The 12,421-nt window shown below is 46.4% G+C and overlaps 2 protein-coding genes across 2 annotated transcripts in view; both read left to right on the top strand.

The window, feature by feature from the left end:
* The first annotated feature begins 1,656 nt into the window (after nucleotides 1-1,656).
* On the top strand, nucleotides 1,657-7,221 carry LOC135367843 (neprilysin-1-like). Its single transcript, XM_064600955.1, has 2 exons — nucleotides 1,657-1,835; nucleotides 5,195-7,221. Exons 1-2 carry the CDS (start codon nucleotides 1,794-1,796, stop codon nucleotides 7,193-7,195), a joined length of 2,043 nt encoding a protein of 680 aa, XP_064457025.1. The 5' UTR covers nucleotides 1,657-1,793; the 3' UTR covers nucleotides 7,196-7,221.
* Nucleotides 7,222-12,092: 4,871 nt separating this feature from the next.
* LOC135368510 (phosphatidylcholine:ceramide cholinephosphotransferase 2-like) overlaps nucleotides 12,093-12,421 on the top strand; it is a 52,465-nt gene continuing 52,136 nt past the window's right edge. The window contains exon 1 of the mRNA XM_064601855.1: nucleotides 12,093-12,387. The gene's annotated coding sequence lies outside the window, so the exon portion shown is untranslated. The remainder of the gene's footprint in view (nucleotides 12,388-12,421) is intronic.

Here is a 12,421-nt window from a genome sequence, read left to right as displayed (position 1 = left end):
AAGAAGGAAAAAGAGAACGATAGATGCTCTTATTGGTGTCTGATGCTCCTGACCTGCCTCACCTTCTTCGGCACAGTTCCCTTAGAAGCCGGCCCAGGACGCACATTCCCCCAAGGCGTTAGTCGTGACGTTGCCGACAACGGCGAGCCGCGAGCCCTTTCACCAGCACCACCATCCACCACCACCTTCTTCGATGTTGGAGATTTGGAGCTTTTCCACTCCGAAGATTGTTGTCTCTCTGGGACGTAACCCTGTCTCGTCCCCCAACTCTCTCGACATGAAAGCTATAGGTCAGGTAGGGCCTGCTAACACGGTTTGACACAGTGCGCCCGTGAGTGTTAGCTCTCTGTTCTGGTGCGAAGCACATCTACCCAAGTTCACAGCACGACGACATTCGGCATAATAACTCATTAAGGGCACTGACATTAACCACTGCACAGGCATCCCGGTATCACCCACACTGTTCGCGCTGCTGAACTAGTCTGGGAACTTTTTGATACCACCTCGTAAATACTTGTTTACATTTGTGTTTGCATGTTTTACGAAGATACGTACATAGAGAAAGTACGACAAGGACCATCAATTCGAAGCCTTAACAGATCTCCCTTAACTGAGCTCTTCGTGTTAAAGACATAAGTCATTGCAGACTTTCTAACAAATAAAGAGTTGCGTTCTGTTATCTTGTGTATTTTGTATCTCAAATGCCGAAGAAAATCAAATGGAGACTTGCTCTTTTGGAGAAGCTATCCAGGAGAGCGGAGAAGCTCCGCTTTGGAGAAGCGTTGCACGGCAGAAAATCACGGCACGACCAAAGTCACAGAATATCGGCTAACTTTGTGTTCTGCAAAAACACACAAGCTCACAAACAGTTTCACGCACAGCTCCTCCCACTGCCTGTGTGAGAAGTTGTATTCTGATCCACTCACTAGGGGACGCAGGGTGCGTGTTAGCGCCGCGAAGCAACCGTGGCTATGAGCGGCGTACAGACGTGGACAGAGGAAAGCAGGAAGGAGTGGGGGACGGGGGCTTGTATGCGTCCTGGGCCGACTTCAGAGGGAACTGTGGCGACATTCGTCTGGAAAGTCTTCGTAAACCACAGGGAAAACCTCAGACAGCACAGCCGGCGGTAGGATTCGAACCCACCACCTCCCAGTCTTCAGCACGACCTTGGCTACCACCAACTAGCGGACGCGTTAGCCCACTCGGCCATGCCGCTGGTGCTGAGTGGAGGTACCATAGTGGAAGTCTGCACAAAGTCACATATTACACTCTTAAAAATGAACTTCACCGCTTAGCACGCTCCTAGCCAACCATCATCTCGAATGATACCGTTATCTGCCCCGATTTGTTGAAAACGGGAGGCGTACGCCTTTTCTGTGACAATTATGAAGAGCATAAGTGTCACAAAAAAGGCGTACGCCTCCCGTTTTCAACAAATCGGGGCAGATAACGGTATCATTCGAGATGATGGTTGGCTAGGAGCGTGCTATGCGGTGAAGTTCATTTTTAAGAGTGTAAGGCTTCAGAGTCACCGCAGGAATTATAAACATTTAATTATGGCATCTTCGCTGTGGCAACATGGATAACAAAAAGGGCAAAACTCTAAATCTAGTAAGCATTAGAAAAAAGATAAACATATAGGCTAGTTTGCCATACTACATGCATCAAGAGGAAGAAGCCATTCTACATGGGGAAGAAGAAGAAGACGAACTATTCTATCAATTCGATTACTAGCTGGACTGCCACGCATCGTCGAGCTATACCCAGTAAATTGGACTACTGAGCTCCTCGACATGATACATATGGGACCATCAACTACAAGGCGCCTAGTCGGGGTAAGACGACCGACATGTGCGTTAGTGGCACACCTTTTCTACGTTTTTTTGCTAAAGCTGAACCTAAACCTTCCTAAACCAGCTAACCTTCACGGCAGAACGTTTAAAGGTCTAAGGCAGCGCCCAGAAATCTTTAGCAGGGCTTTGAATGCAACCACTAGACCGGTTCAAGCAGGAACGAGGTTTAGATAAACCATTTTTCATAGACCACATCCTCCTGTCTTTTTTTTTTTTTTTTTTCGGGAGCGAATGTTCGCGTGGAAACAAGTTAACGTTCCTCTCTGCTACACTTTAACGTGCTCTTATAAGCTGAACCGGTACTACACTCTTAAAACTTCTAATCTAATTAACTTCTAATGTATATGCGTTTTTATCTCTAAAAGTAAAAGGTACCGGATAACATCTAATTAGCGTATCCAGGGAAGGTAAAACGGGTAGGAACACTTTATTACAATTAACATGAACAAGGCTCTGCACGAAAGCCTTCTTCATGTTAATTGTAATAAAGTGTTCCTATCCGTCTTACCTTCCCTCAGTGTAATCACAGTTAATAGGACTTTCGCGTTGCTTTTATCTTTGTATTGTATTGTTAGCGTAATCGAGCAGTGACACGGCATCGCACAACGTCGCGTAATACCGAGATGCGGTCGGTTGTCAAGTTCGAAAGTATACAGGGTGTCCCAGAAAACTTGTCATGGAATTCTAATAAAGAAAACTACGCAACCTAGAATCACGCGGTTAACGCCATTTGTATTTTGGCTATTTTTCCCGATAGGATGCATCCTGAATACCGCTGTCAATTATCATGAATTTGAGTAAATTTGGCACGCTCTTGAAGTTGGTGGGGCAAAAAGTGACCTTTACTTGGCAAATTTCCGAGTTGACTTCGGAAAAAATGTACAGAATTAAACTTAGGTTACATGAGATGCACATAAGGAGGTGGCAAAAACGTAGTAAGAACAAATGCCGTTGACCGCATGATTCTATGTAGCGTAGTTTTTTTTATTGTTATTATTAAAATCCAATGACACGTTTTCTGGGGCACCCTGTATATACCGAAAATATACTGAAATTAATTCAGAAACCTGCTCTTTCTCTGCACTGTCTACGCGATAATCTTTGTGCAGAGAATGGGGTGTGACTACTTCGTCTCGCGGCAGAAACCTGAACGCATTCCGCTGACACAGTGCATAAAGAACCGTCATAAGCGTTACCTGTTTACGAGGCACAATTTGTTTACGGGTTACATCGAGCGCATTGTGATCGTGTAACTCCTGCGGGTGATCATGACGCTGCCTGTAACATCTGTAACTGTCAGCCTGTAACTGTAATTTCTCTAAGCCTGTAATTTCTGGCCACCAGAGAGCTTCGTCTAAGCTCGTTACCCGTTATGTAACCTCTACAGTAGGATCGAGTTATCCGTTTCCAGATGTGAGAAGTGGCCGTTTCAAGAGTGTACATTTTGCTTTTAGATGATGAGGAGGATTCAATTTTAATGGCGCATAAGCAGCTCATATCTTTGCTTTCGCTTTTAGAGGCAAAGCTAAAAACGCATATACATTTTTTACCTGCACTAGAAGTGACCGTTTTAAGAGTGTAGAGGCCCAACCGCACGAAACGTTTTTCGAGCGGCAGAACGCCGAGCTTTTCTCAGCGGCAAGCGACGCTGTCGAGAAACGCCGAAAGCTAACCGCATGCAGCGTTTCCACAACGGCAGGAGGACGGCGTCTCATGCGAACATTTTCGTACTCTCCTAAGAAAGGAACCTCCACATGACTTTATACACTTTTATTGCAAGCGAAAAAGTCTCAAATACGGGTGCTTTTGAGCGATAACATATTGTAACGAACAAGATACTGCAGCAATGTACACTGACGAAGTAATTTGTCGTGAATGCCGGTTCCGCGCTATATTCACAAGACACCGAAATACACGAGGCGAACGCAGCATTCCAGTTGACATCTCCATCAATCTGTTGCACACTTCTCTGTGTTTTGCACGTTGGACGCTCACACTAAATTGACTTTTTTCACAAGTACAGCCGGCCAGAGCCGTTTATAGAGAGAGCTTGGCAATTAGGAGGAGCCTAACTTGAACGTCATGTGACGTCACGGCTGAACAACCTCCCTCGCCGTGTCAACCGGTCGGCGACGCCATGTTGATGCAAAGCGTTGTTCACGATACAAGGGGGACGACACGTGCGTATCGCGTCCTTCGAGAACCCTTCGTCCTTGAAAATTTCAGTTTGGTAACAAAGCCACCATATCACAGGCACCTGTGGGTCATAAGCCGGTAGATTACATAGAGCGCCATAAAACTGCCCGTCGACCAGCCGGTGGACTGCATGAAAATGGCGCCTACCTGCTGACTGATAAGCAGATATCGCATTCAGGATTTTTGGGCGGTGCAACAGCGACTCCGTCAAAACAGGCTCCGCAGGTCAAGCGGCAAAATATCAAAAGATTGCCAAACTCTCTGTATATACAGCTCTGCAGCCGGCGCCATATTGGCGCCATCTATGAGTATGTAGGGAACTATTGTTCGCAGCCGCTGTGGCTTGCCGCTCGACAATCGCGACGGCCCACCGCTGAAAAAACGCCTCATGCGGTTGGGCCTTTAGATCGACAGATATCCCTTGTTGGTAGGTACCTGTACCTTAGTATACTCTAAAAGCAGAACCTTACCGCACAGCACGCGTACGCCTTTTTGTGTCAATTTGGGTGTATGAAAATTGACACAAAAAGGCGTACGTACCCCCCTCTCTCTCTAAATCAGAAGCGGTAACCCTATATCATCCGTGGCAATGATTGGTGCACAGCGTGCTATGCGGTGAAGTTCTGTTTTTAGAGTGAATGCGCCCGCGAACGCCGTTTTGTTCGCCTTTTAAAGTGCGACTCCGCAACAAAATCACCACAAAGGTTGTGGTATACCCGTAACCTTTGGGATGTCAGGAACATGTGTACGAAATATCTCGTTCCTAAACGAATTCAAACCGTTATTCAAACGAATTTATTACGAAGCGAGAGCTTTGCCTCTGTCTGTGAAGTGAGAGGGCACTGGAAGCAGCACACTGCTGACATCATCCGGCAAGTGAGGATGCAGGTTGCGAAGCGAAGCAGACGACAACGCTGGGTGACGTCACGGTATATGGAGCTCTGGTTTCTGCTCTTCGCATTTCGGTTTCGGTTTGCTATTGTCATCATTTACGAATTAATTACTCGTGGAAAATGAATGCGAATGTTGTATCCAGTATCGGGGGATGGTTCGTGCTCGGTATGATGCTCACCTATTTTTTTTTTTTTTCGAGTCCTTGCGAAGTCTTTTTTTAATGCGCTTCAATAAAATTGTTTCCCCCACAGCCTTCCCCGTCTGCCGTGCTGGGTACTCCTGCCCATCCACCTATGTCTCCAAGGAAACGATCCGTCGGACGCATAGCTCTTCCAATCGTCGGCATTCTCTTGGTCTGTGTCATCGTCCTCGCCGTCTACAGAACTATTTCTCCACTCGTTGGAAGCATGAAAGTGGAGACTAACGCTTGCACCAGCTCTTCTTGCACGTACTTCGCCACCATCTACCGCGAAGCCCTAAACTCTTCTGTCGACCCGTGCCAAAACTTTTATCAGTTCGTCTGCAGCCGCTGGACCACTTCCCACAGAGACCCATTCATGCGGAGTATAAGGGACACCTTCTTCGGTGCGCTGGACCGTCAGCTGAGCAACATTTTCACCCCTAGAGAAGGCCAGACAGCAGTGCAGAAGGCAGCACGATTCTTCCAGTCTTGCAGGGCCATATCACGAGGCTTCGATGGCCTCCAGGAGCTAAAGAAAGTGCTGAGACGCATTGGAATTCTGTGGCCGCACTATTCGCAAGATCCAGATACACTGAGCGCAATGTTCGTTCTCAGCATGGACTGGGAATGGCCGACGCTGCTTGACTTTAGAAAGAACCGCAGAGAGGAAAACCTCTGGTACGAAATCAGCTGTGCTGCGTCATTCGGAGCCTTGGTAAACCACAGAGTGGGCGCCTTGAAAAAAGGGAGCTACGTTTCCTACTTCGAAATGCTGCGCGAAAGGTTTAACCAGAATCTGAATCAGACAATCACCTACGAAGAAATGAGCGTCCTCGAGGAGAAAGTTCTCAAGTCTCTATATACGGCTTATATTGTCGACGCTGCAGACGAGATTGTATGGACGACTTTAGACAATCTGACAACACTGGCCGCGTCCAACAAAAAGTGGCAACAAGCGCTCCAGCTTGATGCCAACACTTCCAGCAGAGGAGACATCAAGATCGCCATTCGAAACTACGCGTATTTTGAAGATGTGTTCAACCTGATCGAACAAGTCGGTGAGAAGGACATGCATCTCTTTCTAGGTTGGAACTTGGTACAGCATGTCGTATTTTACGCCAGTAACGACTTGATTGACAACTACTTAAAGGATACCGGAGTAAATGCTGAGGAAACGAAACGACGTTTCTGCGTCTGCATGACGCAGAAGTACATGGGAGTTGCCATTTACCACATGTATTTTCAAGAGCTAGTCAAGGCACATGTCGTGCAAGACATCACGCACATAATCAAGAACGTGCATTTATATTTCATTCATCGCATTTCTCAAGCTCACTGGCTCAAAGCTAACAGCACGCTGATTAATGGGTTGGGTGCAACAGAAAAGCCTCTGCGTTACCTTAATAACGCTTTCAACTCACGCCTTGACGACGCGTACTACAGGTATGAGGACATGAGCAAAAACTTTCTTCAGAACTATCAAAAAGCCATACAGGGGCTTCGAAACTCCGATGAAAATTACATCACTGCGATGAAGTGTGATACGATTGAAAGAGGACGCACTTACGAAATGTTTGACGTACGCAAAGATTTCATGCTTGCACCGTACTCTCTGACGGTGCCGTTTTACGACTTCGAAACACCATCTGGCATCAAGTTTGGAGGATTGGGCATGCAGATTGCCAAGGCACTGGCCCACCTTCTCTGGGTGACTAACTGGCAGAAAGACAGCAACACTTCAATCACGTTCACTGTCGAGACAGACTGCTTCCTGAGCACCATGCAAGACCATGTAATCGGCTCGGAAGGACTGTACAGGTGGATGCCGCTGAATGCGCTCTGGGAAGCGTTCAGATCTGCCTCTGGTGTCGCGGACGCGAACCTCGCGCATCTTCCTCAGTACAGTGAGTCCATGCTGTTTTTCATCAGCTCGTGTTACCCAGAATGTGGGGGGAACAAATCCGAAGATATATGCAACGCTCCACTCCGACACTCGCGACGATTTGCGGAGACCTTCAGCTGTCCAGTAGGCAGTCCAATGAACCCTAAAGCCAAGTGCTCTATCTTTTGATGCCATAAAAGCGTTTGAGACACTTTCGTGGATGTGGTTCATTACATCATGAATGCATTGTATTGTTCGCCAGAATACCGAGGAAAAACAGAATTATTCATCTACGTGTCGCACTTAGCGAGATACAAGCCCTGGAACGCACTCCCGTGCAAATCGCAGACGTCACAGACCTCACAGTTGAGTCCATTCCCATTGGTAGCCGCAAGCACGTGACTTCTCGTGCGCTGCCTCGCTGGCGGTGGTGAGGTCTATGATGTCAGAGCCTCGTGAGTTTCGGTATCCGCGGTGCCCATTTTCATCGTTTCAATAGCCGTCTTCACTGTGAAACTTTCAATGCAGGTTCACATCGGTGCTAAGCATTGTTTTTTACGTTTATCTAACTGTTTGTACTGAATTTGTGGCTGTTTTGTCATTTTGCCTGCTCTTCCCTGTCTAGTGTTCTTTATTTGTTAGGGTACACGTTGAGATTTCAGATAAATTCGTAATAAAAAGCGAGATACGTGATATAGCACAGATTAACGAGGCATGACAAATATTAGAATGAATAAAGTTTACAAGAATTACGTGCACTGATAGAGAAGCATACAATTGAATTTCTACCTTCTAGCTCATTCGGGCCAAGGTGAGCGGCAGTTCTAGCATGCGAACTGGACTGCCCTTCATCGCAACTCTGGGTACTCTGCTCAGTGCTTCGGGGGCTTCGGGGGCTTCGGGGGTTTTCACAGAGCTACCGCCTCGGGTTGGCTAACATGATGCTAGGTACCCAGTACCTGTGGGCTCAGGGTACCCAGCACAGTGTTGAGTACTCGCACTACAGTCGATCCTTGACTTTCTGGGGGTTTGGCTTTCGCGAATTTGATTATAAGCGAGTTGGTTTCCCGGAGAGGTTCTAGTGCTTCCCCCACTGACTCCTGAAACTGGTCCCTTTAAATCAGCGGTCAGCTCAGCAACGAGGCATCACAGTGAAATTAAATGAGATGGCGTGCGCTAATTGGGGGTCCAAGATATTTGGTAAAAACTTTAAAACCCACCAGTGCCAGGGAACACGAACACAACACTGAACTACGACCAAGTGACATTTATTGCTGTGAAATGCTTTTTATGTTCAGGGATGACGTGACGGTCATGTGACCCATCCGGAAGGCACGACACTACTCCGTTTATCACGATCCTGTTAAGAATTCTCTAACCTTATCTGTGTAATTCATTGACGCCCCACTGACACAGCTTTCTCCAGCTTCACTGATAAATCTGGCCTCATTGTATAACGAAATACCGACTCTTTTTCCCCCGATGTAAAATAATTGTATCATTAAATAAGGCCTCACAAGTTTCGCATTCCCTCAGGTGAACTGCAGTGCGGAATTACAATCCCTACCTGCTGCATGTTCTCGCAACCTAACATTAATACATCTGGACGTTTGTCACGTTTACATCTTAGCGGCATCCTATATAACACTCCCATCATACAGTCTATAAATTCATTATACAACGAGGCCAGATTTATTAGTGCAGGTGCATAAAGCTGCGTCAGTAGGGCGTCAGTGGATTACAGAGATAAGGTTAGAAAATTCTAAGTAGAAACATGAGAGAACTGATGTTCTGAGGCCGGAACAACGCAGATGGGACAATCACATAGAAAGCTTTCATCTTTCAGCTTTCACCTTTCATCTAAGTAGAGAGCCTAGAATTCTTGAATTCTTCTTAAAATAGACCTCTACCTGTTTGTAAACAAATGACGTCATAGTGTTCAACAGCGCCACCAGTTTGGTAGAGTTGAACTACGCTCGAAGCTAGGGGCGAACAAGGTCGCATCCGAAAGGCACGGTCCCTGAAAAGGACGCGACCTTCGGTCCTACTATTCTTTCAGTAGGAGGCAGCCAACAAGTGCCCATTCATGGAACCCAGCCCTCACCTTCTGAAATGTTTCGGCTTCAGTCTGTCTACCAACGTCGATGACGACGTTTCTCGGGTAGAGGTCTATTCTTTCTTAGGATTCTAAGTTTAGAAAATTTACCAAGCATCGCAGTGCCTGCTGCTCTTCATTTTCAATCCGCGGAAGGCCAACCATCGCAGAGAATCGCTCCCGATAGGCGGCAACTGGCAAGGGGCGGCGTGTACGCCATTTTGTGACCAATGACATAAGGTGTCGCAAAACGACGTACGTACGAACCTGAAAATGTTCTACTCCCCACCAAAAGAAGTGGGCCGTGAAGGTCGACTCAACGCCGTTCTTCCTTCGAGATCACTATCTCTACTGCCAATGACGTCATGGCATGTACGGGTACAGAGAGTGGTCCATCGAAATCCCTTCGATTCGTCACCTATGACTGCCAACACCTGCCTCGCAAAATCTATAGGCGCAGCGAGAAAGGGGGGCGAGCAAGAACATTTGCACCAAAATAGCCGCGCTCATCGAACCGAAAATTGTTCCGTAAATAGGCGCTCAGTGACGTCATTTTTGCGTCAACGCCCACCGCGCCAAGTGCCTTTCGGGGAGGAAGATGGGGTACTCTCTGCTTTGCTCGTATCGTACACTCCAATGGAAAGGAAAGAGGAGTGAATTGGGAGTAATTATGCTTCCTAATCCTTCACACTCTTAAAACTAGAACTTCGAGGCGTAACACGCTGTCTAGCCAACTATATACCTTTGCTCAAGTGTGTATACATATATATACATTGCTGTTAGCCCCCATTTCAGTCCCCCAACACTGAAATTTATTGCAGAACTGCAAACAGCCCTCAGAACTGCAAATAGTTCATAGACTTCGCAAATGCTACCTTGAATGCAACAGTATACACTCTTAAAAATGAACTTCACCGCATAGCACGGTCCTAGCCAACCATCATCTCGAATGATATCGTCGTCTGCCCTGATTTGTTGAAAACGGGAGGCGTACGCCTTTTTTGTGACAATTATGAACAGCATAAGTGTCACAAAATAGGCGTGCGCTTCCCGTTTTCAACAAATCAGGGCTGATAACGATATCATTCGAGATGATGGTTGGCTAGGAGCGTGCTATGCGGTGAAGTTCATTTCTAAGAGTGTACACGTAAACATGTGCTCGGATTGAATTTAGTAGAAGAACGCAATATATCTAACCAATTTCGTGCCTACAGAGTATAAGAAACAATGGTTCTTGAAGAATTGTGCCCCTGTTCACGTCACAAGATGTGATATCAGTTTAATTCATGGTGTTTTTCATTGGTGTGCATAGATTACGTACGACTACAGTCTAAAAGCAGAAGTTTAAAAAATGGTTATGGTACACTCTAAAAAAAACTTCACCGCATAGCACGCTCTGCACCAACCATTGCCACGAGTGATAGGGTTATCGCTTCTGACTCGAGGAGAGAGGGAGGGTACGCCTTTTTGTGTCAATTATCAATTTATCATGTATCCAAATTGACACAAAAAGGCGTACGCTCCTTTCTCTCTCTCTCTCTTCGAATCAGAAGCGATAACCCTATCATTCGCGGCAATGGTTGGCACAGAGCATGCGATGCGGTGAAGTTCACTTAGAGTGCAGTGTGTATTACACGTTAGGAAAAACAGAACGTGACCGCGTAGGGCGCCCCTAGCCAACCGTCACCCAGAATGACATTGTTCTCTTACCTGATTTGTTGAAACTGGAGGCGTACGCCTTTTTGTGACACTTACGCAGTTATTATAACTGTTACAAAAAGGCGTACGCACCGTGCTTTCCACGAATCAGGTGTGAAAACACTATCATTCTAGGCAACTGTTGACCCTCAGCGTGCTATGTGGTGAACTTGTGTTTTAAAGGTAATATGAACGATAGGGTTATTGGTCCTGATTCGAAGAGAGAGGGAGAGGGGGGGGGGCGTAAGTCTTTTTTTTTTTTTTTCAATTATCAGCCAAAATGCCACAAAAACGTCTACACCTCACCTCTCTCTCTCTCTTCAAATCAGAATCGATAACACTATCAATCGTAGCAATGATTGGCGCAGAGCGCGCTATGCGGTGAAGTTCGGTTTTTAGAGTCTGAGATGAAAAGCAGGAAATGAAGTCCACACCCTGCCACTCATTTCGATCCGAAAGGGACTAATGGATGTGAACAAAGCAGAATGATTTATTGCAGTACTCATTTATCTATTGATGAAAGCGCTCATTTAGTCACAAAAAACAAACCCAATTTCTCTCTCTCTTTTTTTTTTCTTTTTTCTGTAGCCACTGGGTTAGGTCTCTTGATGAAGAGTTTCGCCGATATAAATAGATGGCAACTGTGTAGTCACGCTGCGTTCGACGACGTCGTGCACGTCGAAGCTCATAGATTCTACACGAACTCCAAATCGATACCATAAGGTAAAGCGCCGTATCGCTGCCCATCTACGATATGGCCATGTGGGCGTTTCGATGCGATTTCACTTACCTTAATCTAAAAAATTAATCTGACATTGGAAAGAAATCACGTTTTTCAATTAAACCACCCCGGCAAAAAAAAAATCAATCCCTTTTATTAATTAATCTGATATTGGAATGAAATCACGTTTTTCAATTAAACTACTCCGGCAAAAAAGTGATCAGTTCATCTAGCTGCTGTAATGAAAACGCAATGACACCACCCGGGAACTGCTCCGAGTGCTTCTCCGCCATTTATTGTCATCTCTGACAAGTAGGGTTGTTCAATTTCGCGATAATGCCGTAGAAAACTAAACGTTTCTGGCCTTCGAATCTGCGCGACTAAGCTACCGAGACCATCTCCCACCGAAATACATGCCTCACGGAAAGAGCACTTGCCCTCCTACAATATGGCGGCCGCCAGTTCGACTTCTAATTTCGCACCGGAAGCACGACACAGAGGGCGAGGGGAGAGCGCCGATCGGCAGCAGCGCCCCTGCAGGACAGCGCCGGCAACGATGCTCCTTCTTCCCCAACTTCAGTTTGTGTCGGAGAAGGAGATCGCACTTTGTGCAGCCACGTTGGAAGCGTTGAACTGACAGCGAAATATCGTGTTTCAAGGAACCTAGTACTGTCAAATGTCCGCTTAAATTACCTGCTTCTGTGCTGCGGATCATCACCGCTGTGTAGCAGGTTTCTTGTGTGCCACTGTTGAGTGTTTCGTCGCTGTTGTGTCCCCGACTGTCTGGCTGTGGTTGCTCGTATGTGATACTCCAGGAAGAAACAAAGCTCGCTTGTTGATTCAACTGCGGATAGTGATCAATATGCGGTAAGCTGAGCTTGCTTCAGTTGAGTGTTCAAAG

The sequence above is a fragment of the Ornithodoros turicata genome, chromosome 9, assembly GCF_037126465.1.
Source record: "Ornithodoros turicata isolate Travis chromosome 9, ASM3712646v1, whole genome shotgun sequence".
NCBI classification, from domain to species: domain Eukaryota; kingdom Metazoa; phylum Arthropoda; class Arachnida; order Ixodida; family Argasidae; genus Ornithodoros; species Ornithodoros turicata.
This window is presented reverse-complemented; position numbering and strand designations above follow the sequence as displayed.

Coding starts and splice junctions, on each gene's coding strand:
- LOC135367843 (XM_064600955.1), top strand. CDS start 1,794: ATGATACATATGGGACCATCAACTACAAGGCGCCTAGTCGGG. Junction 1,836..5,194: donor CTACAAGGCGCCTAGTCGGG/GTAAGACGACCG, acceptor TTTCCCCCACAG/CCTTCCCCGTCTGCCGTGCT.